General features: G+C 39.2%; 1 protein-coding gene across 13 annotated transcripts in view; it reads right to left on the reverse strand.

Moving 5' to 3' along the window:
• RBFOX1 (RNA binding fox-1 homolog 1) overlaps positions 1-21729 on the reverse strand; it is a 2470149-nt gene that overhangs the window by 2043795 nt on the left and 404625 nt on the right. For all 13 annotated transcript variants that reach the window (XM_038419714.2, XM_038419715.2, XM_038419718.2 and 10 more), the window contains exon 2: positions 11597-11656. In XM_038419714.2, coding sequence (XP_038275642.1) covers positions 11597-11656 — 60 coding nt within the window. The remainder of the gene's footprint in view (positions 1-11596; positions 11657-21729) is intronic.

The following is a 21729-nucleotide window of genomic DNA, read 5'->3' on the forward strand; positions in this document are numbered from 1 at the left end:
AGAGGCGATTAAGAAAAAGCAGAAAGCATACAGGGAGTAGAAGATGGGAGGGATCAGCAAGGAAAGCTACCTTATTGAGGTCATAACATGTAGGGATAAAGTGAGAGGCTAAAAGTCAAGTAGAGTTGGACCTTGCAAAGGGAATTAAAACCAATAGTAAAAGGTTCTATAGCCATATAAATAAGAAGAAAACAAAGAAAGAAGTGGGACCGCTAAATACTGAGGATGGAGTGGAGGTCAAAGATAATCTAGGCATGGCCCAATATCGAAACAAATACTTTGCCTCAGTCTTTAATAAGGCTAAAGAGGATCTTAGGGATAATGGTAGGATGAGAAATGGGAATGAGGATATGGAGGTAGTTATTACCATATCCGAGGTAGAAGCAAAACTCGAACAGCTTAATGGGACTAAATCGGGGGGCCCAGATAATCTTCCTCCAAGAATATTAAAGGAATTGGCATCCTAAATTGCAAGCCCATTAGCAAGAATTTTTAATGAATCTCTAAACTCATGGGTTGTACCATATGATTGGAGAATTGCTAACCTAGTTCCTATTTTTAAGAAAGGAAAAAAAAGTGATCCGGGTAACTACAGGCCTGTTAGTTTGACATCTGTAGTATGCAAGGTCTTGGAAAAAAATTTGAAGGAGAAAGTAGTTAAGGACATTGAGGTCAATAGTAAATGGGACAAAATACAACATGGTTTTACAAAAGGTAGATCGTGCCAAAACAACCTGATCTCCTTCTTTGAAGAAGTAACAGATTTTTTTAGACAAAGGAAATGCAGTGGATCTAATTTATCTAGATTTCAGTAAGGCATTTGATACGGTACCACGTGGGGAATTATTAGTTAAATTGGAAAAGATGAGGATCAATATGAAAATTGAAAGGTGGATAAGGAACTGGTTAACTGGGAGACTACAGCGGGTCCTACTGAAAGGTGAACTGTCAGGCTGGAGGGAAGTTACCAGTGGAGTTCCTCAGGGACCAATCTTATTTAATCTTTTTATTACTGACCTCGGCACAAAAAGCGAGAGAGTGCTAATAAAGTCTGCGGATAATACAAAGCTGGGAGGTATTGCCAATTTAGAGAAGGACTGGGAAATCATACAGGAAGATTTGGATGACCTTGTAAACTAGAGTAATAGTAATACAATGAAATTTAATAGTGAGAAGTGTAAGGTTATGCATTTAGGGATTAATAACAAGAATTTTAGTTATAAGTTGGGGACGCATCAATTAGAAGTAACGGAGGAGGAGAAGGACCTTGGAGTATTGGTTGATCATAGGATGACTATGAACCGCCACTGTGATATGGCCGTGAAAAAAAAAGCTAATGCGGTCTTGGGATGCATCAGGCGAGGTATTTCCAGTAGAGATAAGGTTTTACTACCATTACATAAGGCACTGGTGAGACCTCAACTGGAATACTGTGTGCAGTTCTGGTCTCCTATGTTTAAGAAGGATGAATTCAAACTGGAACAGGTACACAGAAGGGCTACTAGGATGATCCAAGGAATGGAAAACCTGTCTTCTGAAGGGAAACTCAAGGAGCTTGGCTTGTTTAGCCTAACTAAAACAAGGTTGAGGGGAGATATGATTGCTCTCTATAAATATATCAGAGAGATAAATACCAGAGAGGGAGAAGAATTATTTAAGTTCAGTACCAATGTGGACACAAGAACAAATGGATATAAACTGTCCCTCAGAAAGTTTAGACTTGAAATTAGATGAAGGTTTCTAACCATCAGAGGAGTGAAGTTTTGGAATAGCCTTCCAAGGGAAACAGTGAGGGGAAAAGACCTATCTGGCTTTAAGATTAGACTAGATAAGTTTATGGAGGAGATGGTATGATGGCATCACATGATTTTGGCAATTAATTGATCTTTAAATATTCATGGTAAATAGGCCTAATGGCCTGTGATGGGATGTTAGATGGGGTAGGATCTGAGTTACTACAGAAAATTCTTTCCTGGGTGTCTGGCTGGTGAATCTTGCCCATATGCTCAGGGTTTAGCTGATTGCCATATTTGGGGTTGGGAAGGAATTTTCCTCCAAGGCAGATTGGAAGTGGCCCTGGAGGTTTTTCACCTTCCTCTGTAGCATGGGGCATGGGTCACTTGCTGGAGTATTCTCTGCTCCTTGAAGTCTTTAAACCATGATTTGAGGACTTCAATAGCTCAGAAATAGGTGAGACGTTTTTCGCAGGAGTGGGTGGGAGAGATTCTGTGGTCTGCCTTGTACAGGAGGTTGGACTAGATGATCATAATGGTCCCTTCTGACCTTAATATCTATGAATCTATGAAACTTCTGAGTTTCAAATTTGTTATATTTGCATATAATATGTCATTAACAGCAGGCAAGAGCAGCCTATCATAAAAATATCCAGAAAAACTGTTCAGATTCTGGAACTGAAGACTTATTGAATCATTGATCCTCAAATCCATTTGAATTCTCCTCTCTCAACCCCCCCTTTTTAGTACTAGATTGTTCTATAAGCAATAATTTGGTATATTTGAGAAACATGCATTCCTTCTCATCAATCACAACACACAACTTCACAGGCAATCATACAGATAGTATAATTCAAAGAGAAATAAACTCAGTTCTTAACTTCAGTATTTTTTATGCCACAGTTGTGTGGCACTAGAAAACCCAAGCAATATATTAATTCTTCTCCATCCCCTCCCTTCAATAGCTCAAACAGTGCTACCAAAATTGCATGCATAATTCTCTTTGTCCAAAACAGGCACAAAAGTAAAAATTAAAGTTCTGTAAATTATTGAAGAGTCAAGCAAGGCAACTGGAATCCTGTTTTTAAAATGGTATTCTGACAAATGTAAGCATTTGAAGAGTAACAGGTTCTTGTAACATAAGCTCCAACAAAGAAGATTTGATCACAAGAATCAGACTCAAAAATTTCCGGTAAACCTGTTACCTACAAATAGTCGGAACAACCTTAAAATTATTCTGCATGATCTTGATTATTCAGTGGAGTAATGCAACCTCTTTTACAATGACAGCAGTAAGCATTTTTAAATGTACAGCTCAGATCATTTTCTGCTCCAAATAATACATTCTTCCACAAATGAAATCTTATTCCTCAAATCATTAATTTTCAAATGACATGAACCTAAATTGGATTCTAAGAAATTAGAACAGAGATGGAAGCTTTTGTATAACCACAAACAGTCTTTTAATGTTATTTTAGAGCTAACTCTTTAAGAGACTCTGACAAAGGCTCTGATAACTTCACTGTAGCTATTGAAGCATCAAAAGAAGCTGCTGCTAAGAGAGGACATATACAGGTATGAAGACCCAGGAAACACCTTCTTTTAACTTGACCTTCTGTGTTGAAATCAGGAAAAGAACCGGTGTTATCACTAAACATCTAATAATTACATTTTGAAACAGAGTTATTTTAAACCAAAACCTGAACTTTTCAAAAAACTGTCAAAATGTCCCATTTTGACATTTTCAAAACTAAACTTTTTTTCAAATTTTTTACAAAATGGTAAGTTTGTTAAAACTGACCTTTTCTCAAACTGTTGCAGTTCCAACGAAGCTGCATTTTCTGATGCTAAAGATTTCATCAAAAAAATTTCCCAACCAACTCTACTGATGAACAAACAATCAATAGGCATCAAAATACCCCCAAATCAACACCCTAAAGTCTGAGAAAGAAAGTACAATTCTGTTTCTCAAAACATGTAAGCACAAAACTAAAGCAGTGACTTCCTTAACTTAGAATCTGATCTTGCAAATATTTTATGGCAATCTTTGCTCACAAGAGCGGCAGCAAGAGCCAGGAGTATTAGTAATACCTCTCAACTCGTCAACGCTCAAATGCCAACCATAGACCCCAATGTGCGTCTCCCAGCAACTGAAAATCCTGTTTGATTTCTTGCTTTGAGGCAAGTCACTCTTTCTATAACCTCAGTTTCATGGTTCTTCCTGTGATGTAAGTAATTTTCAATAATGAAAGCAAGGGCACACAAATTTGAGTGGAAGGAGGACAACTTTGGGACTCAGTGAATGATATCTCTCAAAATGAGGTACATTTGGAGAGTAATTGTGGTGTTAACTTAGCACCTCGAGGCCTCACCCACAATCAGGGCCACATTGTGCAAGGCAGTGTACAAACACAGCAAGTGAGAGTCTCTGTGCCTAAATAGATAACAAGGAAAAAGAGTGTTATCTGTTTTACTAAAGAGTAACTGAGGCACAAACGATTAGTGGCCGTATTCACAAGGACTTAGGCACCTAACTGGCATCTTAGGCACCTAAATCCCACTGGGATTCACAAAACCCCTGTTCAGAAGCCCCCAAACCCTGTAGGTGCCTAGAATTGTTTGGCATCTACATGTTTGCAGTAGGAGTTCCCTACGCACCTATATTTATGTCTTTAAGCACACACACAGTGCAGCCCCACAGCAGGTATCATGACACCTAAGCACCAGAGTGATGCATAAACCAGGAGAAGATAGGCATTCCTCTGCTTAACTCACCTGCAGGGCCCGATCTGGTAAGCATATTCAGATCTCATTTACTTGATTAGGCCCCTCTAGAGAAGCTTACGAAAAATGGTAGGAAGGGGTGGATCAACTCCCTCATAACTTTTAGCCCAGCAGTTAGGATATTAATACGGGATGGGGGGAGATGCTGGTTCGAGTCCCCTTTCCACCTGAGGGGGAAGAAGGGATTTAAACCAGGATTTTCCACTTCTCAAGTGAGTGCCGTAGCCATTGGACTACAGGATATTCTAATGTGGGGCTTTTGTTATGCTGTTCCACTGTGGATAAATAATATAACAAGTCAATAGAGCAAGGTGTCCTCACTTCTTGCTCAAATGGCATAGGCACCTACTACCAAGAGGGTTCTCAGCTGAGAATCCCAAGCACAGGTATATGCCTCCTTGCAGTCCAGTCTTAGCTCCTATCTCTGAGAGGGGCGGGGCTTAGCACACACCCTTCAGCTTGGCACCTCCTATTGGCTAGGTTTGGTAAAAGGTGTCACCTAGTATGCTGGCTTTTCAGAATGGCATTCTGAGGCTCCTCTCTCCCCACATTCATTGTACAGGAGCTAAAGTGCCTAACGCAGGCTTTGTGAATCTCAGTGATTTTCTCAGAACCTAAAAGATTGTGATACTGGGAGTCATCATGCTTGAGTTTCTCTGGGAATCTAACCCTGAGTGACTTGACTAAGGTCACACAGGAAATCTGTAGCAGAGCTGGGAATTTAACCCTGGTCTCATGAAACCTAATGTAAACTTAATCTCAAGACCATCCTCCCTCTTAGCATTGCACACTGGAATGACCCTTTAGTAAGAGGTGCCCTTCAGCTTCCTAAAGGAGATGTTTTTTCTCCTGTGTCTCAGTGATCTCCAAGTATGGTAGGGCAGGTGAGCTGCTTGAAAATGTTTATGGGACAAGTTCAATAATGAAGCAACTATGTCTTAGTATTTTTTTATATAGCATTGGAGCCAAGGATGATGAAGTCTCTAATAAAGCAGCTGACTGCTATAAAAGTCTCATTTTTGGAGGGGATTACTACTATTATAACATGTAGTTGATACTGCCTAATAGGTTTTTAAACTGGTACAGCTGCACAGGAATATCTTTTCCTTGATGGTTAGCAACCATTTTCCCCATGGATCAGAATGCAAGAATGTGTCATTTCAGATGTTTGGAATTTCCTGTAGTATCAACTGTATTAGATTAGAGTTCTGTGTTATGCAAATTAGAGTAGATTGTTGCTGCTGTTTCACAACCAACTGGCTCACACTGTAGCTCTATGCATTCATGATCTGTTGTAATTCACCTCAAGCACTGTGTGAAACATGAATCTATGTATCACATTTTGAGAAACAGGAAATGAAGAAGGATGAAATAGGGTACATGGTTTACAGTAGAACATATAAGACTTGATTTTCAGTGGTGCTGAGCACCTGCAGTTCCTGCTGACTTCAAATAGAGTTGCAGGCAATTAGCATCTTTCAAAATCATGCTCATAGTGTATACATCATTTTATGGAACACACATTTCACAACAGATATGTAATGTTGTGTAAAATAGTTAAGTAAATGGTAAGTGCCTTATAAATAAAGACATACATGCTCATTTCTGTCCTTTAAATCCTATTCAGTGTAATTTTCAAAAAATGGTATGAGCACCTACTGCAAGTACTTTGGAATTATGACATTCACCAACCTCTTCTCTATGAACCTCCCCTCACTTAAAATTTTATATTGTAATGATGCATCTAACTACAATTTTTATATTGATGAAGCATATTGTAAGAACTGTACAAATAGAGGAATCATTTTTCTACTAGTATTTATTCAAATTCAAAAGCCAATTTTCTGTAGTATCTGGCTGGTGAATCTTGCCCATATGCTCAGGGTTTAGCTGATTGCCATATTTGGGGTCGGGAAGGAATCTTCCTCCAGGGCAGATTGGAGAGGCCCTGGAGGTTTTTCACCTTCCTCTGTAGCATGGGGCATGGGTGACTTGAGGGAGGCTTCTCTGCTCCTTGAAGTCTTTAAACCATGATTTAAGGACTTCAATAGCTCAGACATGGGTGAGGTTTTTCATAGGAGTGGGTGGGTGAGATTCTGTGGCCTGCGCTGTGCAGGAGGTCAGACTAGATGATCAGAATGGTCCCTTCTGACCTTAGTATCTATGAATCTATTTATATATGATCATTTTTGTAATGATTTCATGGTCATCTTTTTTCACATATTCCAGCATTACTAGCATTCATACTAGTGAAAAGGGAACACTTCACTCACATGCTTCACATTTTTGCCAAAAGCAAATTTATACACATGATTTTAAATGTCAGAAATACTTTATTTGCAAATTCTAAATCAAACTACTGAAGATGTGTGCTGCATTGATTAGTTACATAAAATCAGTTAGGAAGAATAAAGAATACCTCAGGACATAAAGACCACACCATAAATTGTGAACATTCAGAATTTACAGAGATAATCCATAAAACAAGAATTATTCATTGATTATATTTGGGAATCAATTAATTTGGGAATTTTTGGATCCCTTTACAGACAGCAAACAGGAAAAAATAACAAATTCAACAACTTATTCATTGTCAATTCTTACTTAGCTTTACCAAAAAGACCTAGCTCTTTTAAAGCTTTCACTCATCTATTTCTGCACCCTCCCTGCACTTGTATTTAAAACATCAACATTGAGCACCACCTTCACTTTATTCATTTATACCATAAATGTAAGTATGCTTCTTCCTAGCAAGGAAAGTGCCCTAACACACTTCTCTAGTGTTCCTCTCCTCATCTTCAACTCAGTCCTACTTTCACTTCTCAGCTCTGATCTTCAAGTCATCCTCAAACTTTTTTGCATAGATTGGATATTTATCCATAACATACACTACAGAACTACAAGATAATGCAAGAGCAGTGATTCAAGCAAAAGTACCAATTTCACTAAAGGCTAGACTGAAAATTGAGTTGAACGAAATGATAGAAAACGCTATCATTTTCATCTCACTTTGCTACACTCTGCAAATCTGCCTACTATCACCTCTGCAACAGTGGTCCCATCTACCATTAGCTTGACACTCACTCTGATGATCTCTCCTTCATGCATTTGTCACTTCATGCCTTGATTACTGCAACTCCTTCCTTTTATGGCCTCACAAAGTCATCCATATCCAAACTTCTGTGTGTTCAGAATACTGCAGAACAGCTTCTCCCCTGTTACATGCAAACACTATAATATAATCCCTGTCACAAGAAAATGAATTACTGATGGGTTTCTCCGTGTCTAATAAAAATTTGGAATTACTGAGGTAATAAAAAAAATGAGTCTGTATGCCACTTAACTGAACCCTCAGTTCAACTCATTTTCTTCCTGAAAATATGTATTAAACTCTCAGGTAAAACTAAGTTTTTTATTGAGAACACTGATTTATAGATCTATCTCCTTTGCCTGCTTTTCCCTTGCCACTGCAATATTCTGGTAACAATCAGAAAATCTGAGTCCGTTCTTAGACCTTCCCCCCCCACACACACACACTTTTTTTTTAATAAAGTCAATTTACTACTAGTGAAATGTACTAGACTGACAGAACTGAAAATTGAAACTCTCTAATAGAGAGGTAGTTCAGTCTCCATGCTCATTCAGTCTTTGGATTCTGATGAAACTGGAAAGAAGGATGCCAATTAATTTCAGATGAGGTGCTGGCTCTTTGTAATGTGGACAGCTGTCCACTGGAAAATGGACTGAGTTCATGGACTCATTTCACATAATCTGGTTAATAACTATGTGGTAATTATCTTTTGATCCTTATCCAACCTAGATTGTCCTTGAAACGAAAACCTATAGGTGAAAGACTTCACATTTGGTATCACTTTTTGAGCTATTAATTCTCTTTCAGGGAAATACACAGTTATGCAAACATTGGGCCTAGTTCTGCGAAAACTTGTGTGTGAGAGTAACTTTTACTCATGAGAATAATCTCATTGAATCCAATGAGACTATTCATAGTAAGTGTTTGCAGAGATGTGCCCAAGGCTTTGCACAGTTAATAGTAGTATTATGTAACATACAAGGTATCTAGCATATTTTTAGTTGCACATACGCGAGTCAGGCACTCGGGATACAATGCTCAGAATAAGATCTTTAAATATTTCAGAAGGCAAAGTACATAGTACAACACTTGAGGAGCAAGTAAAAACATCAGAACCATCCTAATTAGTCAACCCAGTGATCCATATATAGCAGTATCATATATCTAACTATAGCCAATACCAAATGTTTCTGATGAAAGTATGAACCCTCACAGTGAATCATTTCTTGACATACTATATTATTGGGGCAGATTTCTTCTTGACCTAGTCTGCTATATCAGCATCTGCACTGAAGCATGAAAGCTGATAATTATCTATCCTTCCTTGTGTATACAGATCTTATAAATGTGCTCAGGTAAGTAGTGCTTATTGACATGAATAATTCCATTCATTTCCATTACATGGGCAAGAGTTTGCAGGATTTGGTCATTCATTTCCTTTTCCACAAAGATTTGTGCCTCACACAAGTCAATTTTTAAATGGAGGATACAGCTCTCCTGGATAATACAGAAATTTGATCGGCAACTATCTAAAATGTTTGTTGCATGCAACTGGATACCCAGTTGCCTAGATCTCTCAGTTCCCCATATCCACTGTGAAATTAGACAGTGCCATGACACACTAGTGTGTCTTAATTATTATACAAAGAAATCAACTAACTTAGTAATAGCTGACTGCAATTTTCTATATTATGAGGAAGCTTCCCTGTGGTGCCCATATTGTATTAGACACAAGACAAGATAGTATCAGAGCTATTAGGAAAACCATTATGACTCCCTAATCCTTGGCCCTTGACCTGGTTAGTGTACACATTAGAGCAGGGTGAGGGGGCTCTAAATTGCACCTGCTGTCTGTAGTTCTCAAGGACCCCAGATGGAAACAAACAGAGCATGCTCCCATAACCAAAACACACCTCTCCACCCCTAGCATGCCCGATGTGCGGTGCTGCTGCAGGCATAGGAGACTGCTCCTCCAGATTCTGCATCTTCTGGGGCCTCCTTCCCACTGGGAAAATTCCCAGCCAGTTAATTGTGAGAGATTTATACTCCCCTTGTGCTGGTCAGGTGATATGCAGGAAGAAGAGCAGAGCAGAGAATCTGATATATATATACACATACACACACACACACGCCCAAATCGTTTTAAAAAATGTGGTATAAATACATACTTTTACCATTATGGGATCATATTTAAAAGTGTGAAACCCATTCTGCCACTGATGCTTCCTGCAACTACAGAGTCAGCAGAATTACACCCAGAGGTTAGCATACTGACATGTGTTTTAGAGGGATTTTTTGCTGAATACTGTTCATCTGGTGCCCCCATTATGCTATGTAGAAGGTTTACATGAAGAAAGATTTACATATGCAAGTTCCAAAATAAATATTTTAAAAATCAGCAACTCACTTTAGCCAGTTAAGAAAATGCACACACAAGTTCCTGCTCCAGTATGATTTCTGATCTGATTTGAAAATGAGCTAACTGGCATGTGAGTGATATTTCCTCCACAGATATGGACTGCAACACAGTGGTCCCCACCTGAGTCAAGATCCCAGCCTGTCTTACAGTGGTGTGAATACAAAGTGACTCCCCCAGATCCAATGGAGTTGTGCTGTACTTTACAGCAGTATAACTCAAATCAGAGTATAGCCCCAGTTGTCTAGCACAGACATTCTTACAAAATGTTAACACAAAGATTCTGTGATAGTTCACTAAACATTATGTGGATATGACATTGGGATAATATCCTTTAGAAGTTCTAGTTAGAAAAGTCTGTAATGGCAGCACTGAAGTGCGATGGTTAATCTGTGTCAGTCGTCTTTGTTCTGCAAATTGCTTGATAGAGCAGTACAAATACCTCTATAACGTGTTCACCCATTTCGGGCTAACCGGGGCTTTGATAGAATACATCACTTCCAGAAATGAGTACTAGGCTCAGTTCAGGAATGACATATTTCTTCAAATATTAAGTCACTATATTATGGAACCAATGAGTCAACCTACTCGACATCCCAGAACTTTGAGGAAGAAGGGTAGTGTCTGATAATCTAGTGGTTTGGTGTTCACGGTTTTAGAAGAAAATCACGTAATGAAATAATCTGAGCATCTTTACAATTATTCACACCTAACACCTTTTTCAGCTTTATCCATTACCAAGTTTAGATGATTTTATATATACACATACATGTATGAATAAGTCACTGAAACCAGAGGAATTTTACTATATATGAACTGCACAGGTATAACAAAATATTAATTTCCTTACCATGTGACTTGACTGTTCTCTAACAGGTATTAGATGTGTGTTACTATTCATGCTACATTGTTAAACCCGATTTAGTAACTAAGAATAATGGCTCACTGTGCCTCAAAAGGCACAGCCCTGCACATTTGGTGCAGTGGGAATATCACCAGGACACACAATCACTCATGGAGATATGAGGGAGCACAGCCACTGTACCACCATACTGGAAAGGGTAGCATTTTCTTCTTTATGAGCCTGGCCATCTCTCATGGCTGGTGGTAAAGCCACATAGCTGGACCTCTTCCTTACCCCTGGGCCCACCTCTTTATGGTGGAGATGCCACTAGTCAGGAGCAATCCTTGGCATTCAAGAAACTGCAAAGGCCGCTGTTGTACACAACTTCTCTCCCTTTCCCCAAGAGTCAGACACTGCCTCACCCTAAATCAGTCTGCTAATGCAATGCAAGCACTAACATAGAAGATGGATTTGCTGGATCGCTAATGAACTCAGATTTCAATGATTCAAGTCAACTATCCTCAGTTTGGTGAGCAGATCAGATGTTTGCTAATACCATATATTCAAGTATTTGAGAACATTTAGCAAACTCAAACACAGTTACTTCAAGAGCAGTAAGATCTGTCTCAGGTAAAATCACTTCCAGTGATTGATGGCTGAAGCACTGTTGAGAAGAATGCAAATACTGTTACAGAATGCAATCTGTACAGCAAAATGCTTTTACTTACTGGACCTTGAGGACTGTTCCTGGCACTGGAAGCCAAAGCCACACTGTCAGATTTATAGTCCTGAAAAGAGGGAGGGAGAGAAAAAGATTAAACAGAATATTTAATACTTTACTTAACAAGAATTAAAATCAGCAAAAAGTACATTGCAAAGCAGAGCTCAGAACACACGCTCCGGGAAAAAGCTATTGATAAATACTATTAATTTCAGTTATAGCCATACCTATACATTTTAGGTACTTGTATGGCTCACATTACCTTAGTATCTCAGTGCCTTTTAAAAATATATAGCTATCGTCATGACATCTCTGTGAGGCAAGGCAGTACCACTATCCCAACTGTACAGCTGGGAAACAGAGAGACTAAGTGATTTTCCCAAGGTCTCACATAAAGTCTGTGGCAGACCAAGAAATTGAACCACGGTTTCCTGAATCCCAGGCTAGTAAAAAAACCATATAATCCTTTCTATCAAGTGATGTTTTGATATAGTATTATATTAGTACTAAAACCTGTATTAATTTTGTATTCATAATTAACTCATAACTCAAAGTTTGCACTTAAATTAGTTGCAAAGAATACTGTGCAAACTAATTTGTTTTACTTATGACGCTGAACACAATGTGTGACCATAAAACTAAAATAAAATACTCTCAATCCTTATATTTATTCCAACTTGAGGAATCGTGTCTCATCCCAATGAGAATGGTTCAGAACAAAGTTACCTCCACATCACTATCTTCCAGGACACAGTAAGTGACTTCTTTTTTTAAACTTTACACAAAAAGTACTAATTTTCCATCTGTTCTAATTATGAGTTGTAACTTACCCATTTTTCACCTACCCACAGAATTATAACATAGAGTCCCTCTATGCCTCATTAGATACCATCTGACGCATTTCCTCTCCCTGTTGTATATAACTTCTGAATTTGCCTTACTTGGGTCAACCCTCTAGCGCTGTGCTGCTAGAAGTGACAAGTACAACAAGAAAAGCAACTAACAGGAAGGTCAAAGGGTATAACTTAATGCAAGTGAATAATTCAGCATGTGAACTGATGGGGATGTATAACCCACACACCTTTAGCTCATGCGGTAGAGGCTCATGCACTAAGCTCCAGACGTCCCCAGTTCAACGACTAGGGTCTGTCAGTGTTACAGATGCACATAAAAATGTAGTGATATGGTAAAAGCTTGTGGGACCTAAAATGCCAGTTCTATAGGAGAGGAATCCTACTTTAACACACACCTTCTTCCAGGCACATAAATTATGTGAACAGACTCATCGTTCAATAGGTGTATATAGGCTTAAGTGAATCTAACTGATTCTAAGGGAGTTCAGCTCTACCTGAAGGAGTGCAAGTGAATCTAAATTACATCACCTTACCTGGTACTTGCAAATTTGGTCCAGAATCACTAGATTTCTTGGCTCAGAGCTGGTCCCCACTGTAATCGCTTTATGTCTCCATGGTATGAAGGGGGCAGAATGACCTCAGAGGAACGCCCCAAGCACAGGGAGTACTGGGATAGTGTATGCTTCTCTACAGCCCTTAGTTTTGGGGTATGCTCAGGGTGGAAATAGGAATGGCCAGAACTACACTCTAGCAATTCGGGGCAGTAGAGCAGCCCACAGGCAAGCACGTAAGGCTACCATAAATTACAGCAACCCCTGGTGCTGCTCTAAGATATACTAGGGACTACACTGGCTCTTGGAGTAGCCTAAATGTGGAAAGGGAGGAAGAGACTGTTCCCTGGGTTCAATTCCCCACTCCACCTTCCTGTATCACCTTGAGTGAGTCACTTCGCATCTCTGTGCTTCAGTCCCCAGTCTGGAAAAAGGAATAATAGCCCTTCCCTATCTCATCAGAGTGCTGTGAGTATGAATACATTAATGACTGCGAGGCGCTAAAACACTATAGTAATGGGGGCCATATAAGTTCCTTAGATAGATTACTAGAAGTACTGAAGTTTCTAAATATGCACTAATTCCAGAAACCAAGGGGTTAATCAACTTAGGTATTCATTTATTTTTTGCAGTGAAGCATTAGAAAATGGTTTGCATATTGTAATTCTAATCTGTTCTTTTATTAGCAATGCCTGTACACTTGCACTGATATTTTGAGTCTGACCTCAGGGGCTAGTTTCCTGTCAGTAAGATTAGGTAGCATGCTGAAGTGAAGTGGTTCAGTCAGTTTAAATGTTCAGAATGAAAGTCTGATGAGCTGAAACTGGTGTGGGCCCAGTGAAGACGAGAGCTACTGGGTCTTGAAAAGATATTAAGCTTTTCATTCCATAGAGAACTTCTCCTATAAATTACGAAGTTTTGAAGTAGACCAAAATAGCTAAACAATAACAAGTGATCTTGTATTTATAGGAGAATGTAGAATGGTTTAGTGGATGGAGCACAATATTGGGGGAAGTTTGTTTCTAGTTCCATTGCTTCACTGGTTGACCTTGGATCATTTCACTTCGTGTCCCAATTTTCCCACAAGTAAAATGAAGACAATCCACTTCCTTATCTCAATAGTGGTTTCATTCATTAATGTTTGTGAAGTTGGAAGAAATCCCTTGCAGGAAAGGCACCTAGAAATAAATGCAGTTTTGCTCTTGGAGCTTTGGAGAATTTATGGGTAGAAGGGTCAACATGGCCAATGTAATCAAGAACATTCTCACCATTCTTAACACTTCACCATGTTAAATATCAAGGTATGCAAGAATATACTTTATGCAATTACTGTATTATAGTCTTCTTCTCTCTAGAACCAGAATGCTAGTTGGCAGTCAGTAGCCATATTATTAAGAATGTGTGTGCATCCCAGTCAGTTTATATATGGTTTACACTTTGTACAATGTCTTCAGCTATAAAGTTACGAAACAGGGAAAGAAGCCTGACTACTCCCAAGAACACCAAACAGGACTGGAGACTAAGTCCTGCAGTCTGTTTCATTATATTTCTCACAGCCATGATGGATGTAAACAAGGAGATTATGACTAACAGATTTTCTAAGATTCCAACCTCCATAAAACACCTGAAAACCAGCATATGACCTATTTCATATCCCCCCAAACTCCAGGATTTAATGACAAACTTGCTTCTGTGCCAGCCACTCGGTTCTTTACCACTGATGTACGTTCCTTTCTGGTGTTTTCTTTGCATTTATTGACCCTTAACCCCCCTCCCTGCTTTCAATCACTCTACATCTTATCCTGTCATTTATTATCTGTTCTACCTTATATTACTCAATGTCTTCATCCAGCTACCCTGCCACTCACCTTTTATCCTCACTCTTTTGTTAAGTACATAGGTTCTACCTCATTTGAACACACACACACACACACACACACACACTATAATATATACCCATCTATTGAAATTCAGCATCTCCCTCCCTTCTAATTAGCTTTCTTCATTTCTTTATGGAGCAATCCTGCAGCAGGTTGCATGGTTGACCTTATTTTATAGTTTCAGAACTCTAAAATTTAGAGATCATAGGACAACCATTTTGTCCAAGTGTGTTGTAAGTGGTAAACTCCCCAAAAGAAGCAAATTGACAGAGCTAACAAAGGAAATAGATTTCACTCAACTCGTTCTGTGCTTTTCCAAATAGAAAATACATGAGTTTCACAACAATATTGTGTCATTGTAGCCTATATCTTATACAATGTAGATGCCATTTATTTTACATAGTGTATCTCAAATTACTGTACAGATCTGTGAAACATGAACTAATTAAGATAATAAAAAATGTTTGGACTGATGTTGCATAAGTGATTTATATATATTATTGTGACAAAGCTCTGTCCTTCTCTCCATGGGTCCCTGGCGGATTTCATTAGCCTCAGAGGCTCACTGTGACCCTCCACGTAGCCCTTCTCTTTCTAGAGGCAAGGGTCATAGCCTACTGAGCCATTTTCAACATAAGCCAGCAAGGGAGGTGAGGAGAGGCTACTTTCCCTCGCACAGTCTCTGTTGTCTCCCAGTATCACCAATTAATTCAGAGGAGGAAGGAGGAGCCTGGGCCCGCCCTCTACTCCGGCCCAGTGACCCTAATAGTATCAGCTATGGTAGCTGACCTTTTGGAAACAGGACACATAGAATTCCCTGGGCCACTTCCCCACAGCAGCTCCCCACTTCCTCAATATCTCCTTCACCCTTACCTCAGGGCTTCCTTCCTTCTGCCTGTTTTGGTTTATACTGCTCAGTTCACCCAACAGCACAGCTTCCTCCTACAGCTCCTGACACGTACCCACCTGACTAACTGGGAGGCTTTTAACTAGTTTCAGACAGCCCCTGATTGGCTTCAGGTGTCCCAATCAACCTAGCTGTCTTCCCTGCCTTCTGGAAAGATCTTAATTGGCCCCAAGTGTCTTAATTGACCTGGAGCAGCTGCCACTTGCTTATCCTGGTAACAGGGATTTGTTTAGCCTGTGGCTAATATATCTATCTATCTCCCACTACTTTACTGTAGCCATCTGGCCTTGCCCCATCACAATTATATATATCTCTATATTTATAGAGAGAGAGAGATAGCGCAAGATCGTGAGCATAACACATATACTGGGAAGACAGCTATGCCTCATGTGTTTTTACATATGTTAGTAGTGATAAGGCTGGGCATGCAGAGCCAAAAAATAAAATTGGTGAGGCTCTCCAGGCAGTGGCTATCTATTGTAGGTACCCAATTCTCCCCAAACAGTCCCTTGGCCCTTAAGGATAATAAACAATATTCTCAAAAACAGGTAAGGGAAAATGTAGTAGGCTACCCTGAGTATGCCCAACAGCACTAGGGCTTGACCCTAGTTCCAGGTCCCGGGTCAAGAAATATCCTTCATTTTTCCTCGATCCCCTCTCTCTGATTCCTTTTGAAGCAGATGGAGACAATTACTGATTCTCAGCAGCTGACTCCACCCGTCCCCTGCAGTAAGAATATATAGTTGTGGCTTTTGGTAGACAAGCTTTCCTCCCATCCCCCCCAGGATGATTATAATAAAACCATAATAAAACCATCCACATATAAACTATTTCCCTGTACACAGTGCCATGTAGTACCATCCATATCTGAAACAAGCTACTGTTCAAGTCATGGGTCAACAGGACCACTTTCAAACATGTTCATAGGAGTCAGGAGCCAAGGTAAATAATGTCTCACCTACAACCAGGATTGGTCAAATATTATGCTATTTACATGTCATTTATATGTGAATACTATATATTCTTGTTTGACCTGGATTCTTACAGGAAATTGAGCCTACAGCCATGTGTTTGACCCTACACAACAAAGGATAACCCCAGGGTTTTTTTCTCACTATACAGAGTGTATACTGTGACCCTATCAGCACCTCTTCCAGGCAATACCTCTCCTATCCCCCTTTTTCCCTTATTCATTTCTATTTTGTGATTGTTTCTGCCTCGTATTTGAAGATGGAATCACACCAGCCACTCCACATTTTTATCAGAGCCTAGTCTTTGTTGCACCGGGCAGCTATGCTGTCTACCCATCAGCCTCTTTTCAGATGTCATGTACGATTTCCTTCGCTACCCACCTGCCTTTACATCAGTCAGGAAACACCATTAAAATGTTCACTAAGATGCTTATACAGGACACATCCCTCCCCCCACCTCTCCAAAAGAAAATTCAATGTAAATGTCAGCCCCCAGACACAGCCATCCATTCTTCTGCCTTTAATATGAGGAATAAATTTTGTCTCTCTCTTCCCAGGTGTTAAAAATCCGAGCTCTCCCTGAGGCTAAGAAATCAATGCAAGTAAGACCCATACTTTTTTTTCCCTTGGAACACTACCACTTCCAGCAATTTATTTGACTGGCTATGCCTTCTATTACCATGTAAATTGTTTGAGACTGCAGGGGGAAAAAAAGGATTAATCTCCCCTCAGTAAGTCATAAAATAAAGAAATCAATTTCAAGGTCAATTTAGTCTAAGTAACACCTGCTGCCCTTTTGGTAACATGCAGACTCCTATGAAACGCAAAGTTGCAGTCTATAATGGCATCAATATGCAGCTCCAGAAAACAATGTTTCACATAAGTCAAGGCAGCATACAATACAGTACAGTCTGTCTTCAGTGCACTGAGTGGGAGCTCAGAAAGGATTCAAACCAGGTCACTTGTCATCTTACATTCACTAGCATAAGCATGAAGCCTCACACGAGAAAAATAAGGCTGTGAAGCTCTCTGCCTCTAAAGGCCTGACCTGTGAGCTGTAGGGCATCTCCTGAGATTCCAGTGGTAGTTAAGTGTTCTCAGCTCCTTGCAGGAGGCTTCAGACCCACACAGGATTGGGCCTCAGATCAGTTTCATATAGAAAGGAATTACTAGGGGTGATCTTTTTTTTTCCCGTCCAACAAAAACAGATCTTTGTTTACTCTTTAGCTGGTCAGAAAGCTCCACTGAAACTTAAATTTCAGTGAAAGATGGAAATGAAAATTTTCATTAATTTTTTACCCCCACCATTTTTGGACCAGCTCTTTCTTACACAAACCTTGCCTCTTTTGCAGTTCAGATTTCTTCTTACTTGATGCTTGTACTGTAAGCCATCATTAGGTACGGCTCTGTGCTGCAAAATTCAGATTCAGATCCGTAACTAAACTTCCCCTACATTTGGGACCGTTCAGACCCAGCGTTTTGATTGAGACTCTTCTAGCCCTTCCCTGGTGAAGGTGCTGAATTTGTGACATTACAACCATACCATCAGACTGTGAAATCCAAAGTACCCGTTTCTAAGTGGAACAGGATCCCGGCTACCCCTGGCCACCAACCCCTAGCCAAACCTGCTAGAGCCCTCTCCTTGCATCTACATTATAGATATATAAACACACACCTTTATTAGATCTGGTCAAAAATAGTGACATTTATTTGTGTATTTGGGGGCAATTTTAATTAAAAAAAAATCTTGTAAAAATTCAAAATATGCCATAAGGCTTCCGATATGCTATGGGGTTTGTGAACTTTTTTTGTTTTTTAAGAAGAGAAGAATAATGTGAGATACTTTCCTTTTCCAATCAAGGGCAATAGGCGAATCAAAGGAAAAGAAAATTAGGGAGATTAAAAAATAATTGAATGTAGAGGATAATGTGGCTTCCATCAGATCTTTTGACAAAGTTTTCATAGCTTAAAATCATGAATCTGAACACCACTCATATTTGATGTAAACTACTTTATGAAACCTTAATATCAAAAGCCATTGAAGGTAATGGTTTTGTATTGGGAATTGCTAATACAATTGCTGAATTAATGATTCAAGAAACAGATTTAAGACTAAATGTAATAAGCATTTTAATCTAATGTTATAATATATAAAATGTTAGGACAAGCATTCCTTTTGCAATTTCACATCCGTAATAATACAAAAGGATCAAATCAGAAAATAAATAAAGCCCTGCAATATCTAATCCAAAAACACTCCAAAAAACTTTAGAGATCTCACAGAAACTTAGGCACACAGAAGATAACATAATAAAAAGCTAAGACTGTAAGCTCTTTGGGTCTGGAACTGTCTTTTTGTTCTGTGTTTATACAGCACCTGGCACAATGTGGTCCTGATGCACGACTAGGGCTCTGTGGCTCTAAGGCTCTACAATAATACAAATAAGTAATAGTTGTATATTTGTTAACATCAAAGGAACTGATCTCAAGGACTCATTGGAGACATGCAGCATGAAAGTATGATCTAAGAAACAGAAACTTTAGAGAAAATTATCTCCAAAATAGACTAGGCTCATAAATACTTCACAATGAAACCATAGAAAGAATGTGATGAAATGCTGGTGAAGAGATAAAGAATATTAGGAATTCAAGAAATCCAGAAATGCAAGGGATGAACTGAGTAGTTAAATATTTCCTAGCCCTAGAATAGCAAGTGAAGCAGGTAAATAATTTCAGGGTATGTTTGAAATGAACTGGGAGAACATGGCAAAACAACTGGAGTGTTAAATAAATATTTCCTAAATGGAATCACAAAGAGTGCTAAAATTAGGATGTCTGACATTGAGTTATCTCCTGCACAGGATTACTTCAGGTTTACTGAGGCAAAAGCAGTCAGTAACCCACAAGTCTCTGAGGGACATTTATCCAAAAGTATTAAAAGAAAAGCAGGGAAAATCTGTAGTTTAATTATAATAATCACAGAGACTTCACAGTTTAAAGAGATCAGTCTTGCCTTGTGATACCACCACATGTTGGAAAATCAGCTACTGCTTTTCTGTGTACATAACTGAGATCGGCAAACCTCATGTTTGTTCTCAGCTTGGTTCAGGTTACAAATCAAAAAAGTTTCAATACTTGTTTGAAGCACACACACATAATTCTGTCTGGGCTCGAAATCTTATCAGAACAGCCTCTTGTGGTATTTCCAGCAATTCCTGGTTTCAGTTAGTTGAGGAATATTGCAAGAAGCGCTGTGTTGGAAACACCACAGGAAAAGCCACATCTCGGGATATTTCAGCATTTACATTTTTGGCTGAAATCAGGAAGTGTAAAAGCCCAAGATTCCTTTTCAGGAAATTAAAAACATATCCCATGTACAGAAGTGTTTGCTAAACTTTGTCAATCCTGGAAATGAATCTTTAAAGAAATGTTTTCTTCCGTAATTGTTTATTCAGATTGGCTCACCTAGCCCTAGTAAAAAGCACAGAATCTTACTCTTAAACAGGTTTCAGACTAGCAGCCGTGTTAGTCTGTATTCGCAAAAAGAAAAGGAGTACTTGTGGCACCTTAGAGACTAACAAATTTATTAGAGCATAAGCTTTCGTGAGCTACAGCTCACTTCATCGGATGCATTTGGTGGAAAAATCTCTCCTCTGTTTTTTCCACCAAATGCATCCGATGAAGTGAGCTGTAGCTCACGAAAGCTTATGCTCTAATAAATTTGTTAGTCTCTAAGGTGCCACAAGTACTCCTTTTCTTTTTACTCTTAAACAGTACATGACATGGCCCTGTAGCATAGAGTAGAATAGAGCCCTTGATATACAAATTTAATGCAATTCCAAATTGATATCAGGACCACACAATGACACTGTGATGCATGACCAGAAAGGGTTAAGCATCCTGCAGGATAAATGACTCAAATTCAACCCTTAAAGACATACAGGGAGATAATATTTGTGGTTTTCTGTATTTACATATATATAGGTAGTGGTCAGCAATGTAAGAAAACAGTCCCTGTCTATGGTGTACTCTGTTAATTCAAAGATCAAAAGGACATCTTAACATTTAAATGAACTGTAAACATAGAATGAAGTGAGCTGTAGCTCATGACAGCTTATGCTCAAATAAATTTGTTAGTCTCTAAAGGTGCCACAAGTACTCCTTTTCTTTTTTGCGAATACAGACTAACACGGCTGCTACTCTGAAACCTCTAAACATAGGATATGGCTGTATTCATCTCTCTTTGAAATGTATAACAAATCATCTGCAAATGGTGGAAAAATAGGCAATTGCCTTATGCTAGTCTGTGTGAATAATTATGGTGATGCTTAGGAAATGGGTCCCCTTCAAAGTCCCCATAAGTGCCTATTGCTCCCCGAAGGACTCCCAGCTGTAACAAGAAGGCCTGAAACTGTATAAAAATGGCTTAGGTCTGATCCTGTCATCTCAGATCTGCTTGAGGCTCCATGCAGGGGAAGCCTAAGCCATAAGGACTAAGATCCCAGCGCTGACTGGACTGCCCTGAATACAAACATTGGACTGGTTTCAGAGTAGCAGCCGTGTTAGTCTGTATTCACAAAAAGAAAAAGAGTACTTGTGGCACCTTAGTCTCTAAGGTGCCACAAGTACTCTTTTTCTTTTTGCAAACATTGGACTATAACCTGTGAACTATTTCTGAAAGAACTCTTTGCATCTACAAATTTCACAATCTCTACTATGAATCTGAATCTCAAGATTGTACTTATGTCTTTTAACCTATACTCTCCCTCTTTCTTTTCTTTTTTAATACATTTTAGTTTAGTTAATAAGAAGCGGCTGTAAGCGTGTATTTGGGTAAGATCTAGAACGTTCATTTACCTGAGAGGTAATGTGTCTGATCCTTTGGGATGGGTAGAACCTTTTTTATATGATGAATAAGATTTTCAGAAATCCTCATCATTTTTGACTTGGGTGTCTAGCTTAAGGCCTGAGGCTGGG

Source organism: Dermochelys coriacea, chromosome 10 (assembly GCF_009764565.3).
Source record: "Dermochelys coriacea isolate rDerCor1 chromosome 10, rDerCor1.pri.v4, whole genome shotgun sequence".
Taxonomy (NCBI): domain Eukaryota; kingdom Metazoa; phylum Chordata; order Testudines; family Dermochelyidae; genus Dermochelys; species Dermochelys coriacea.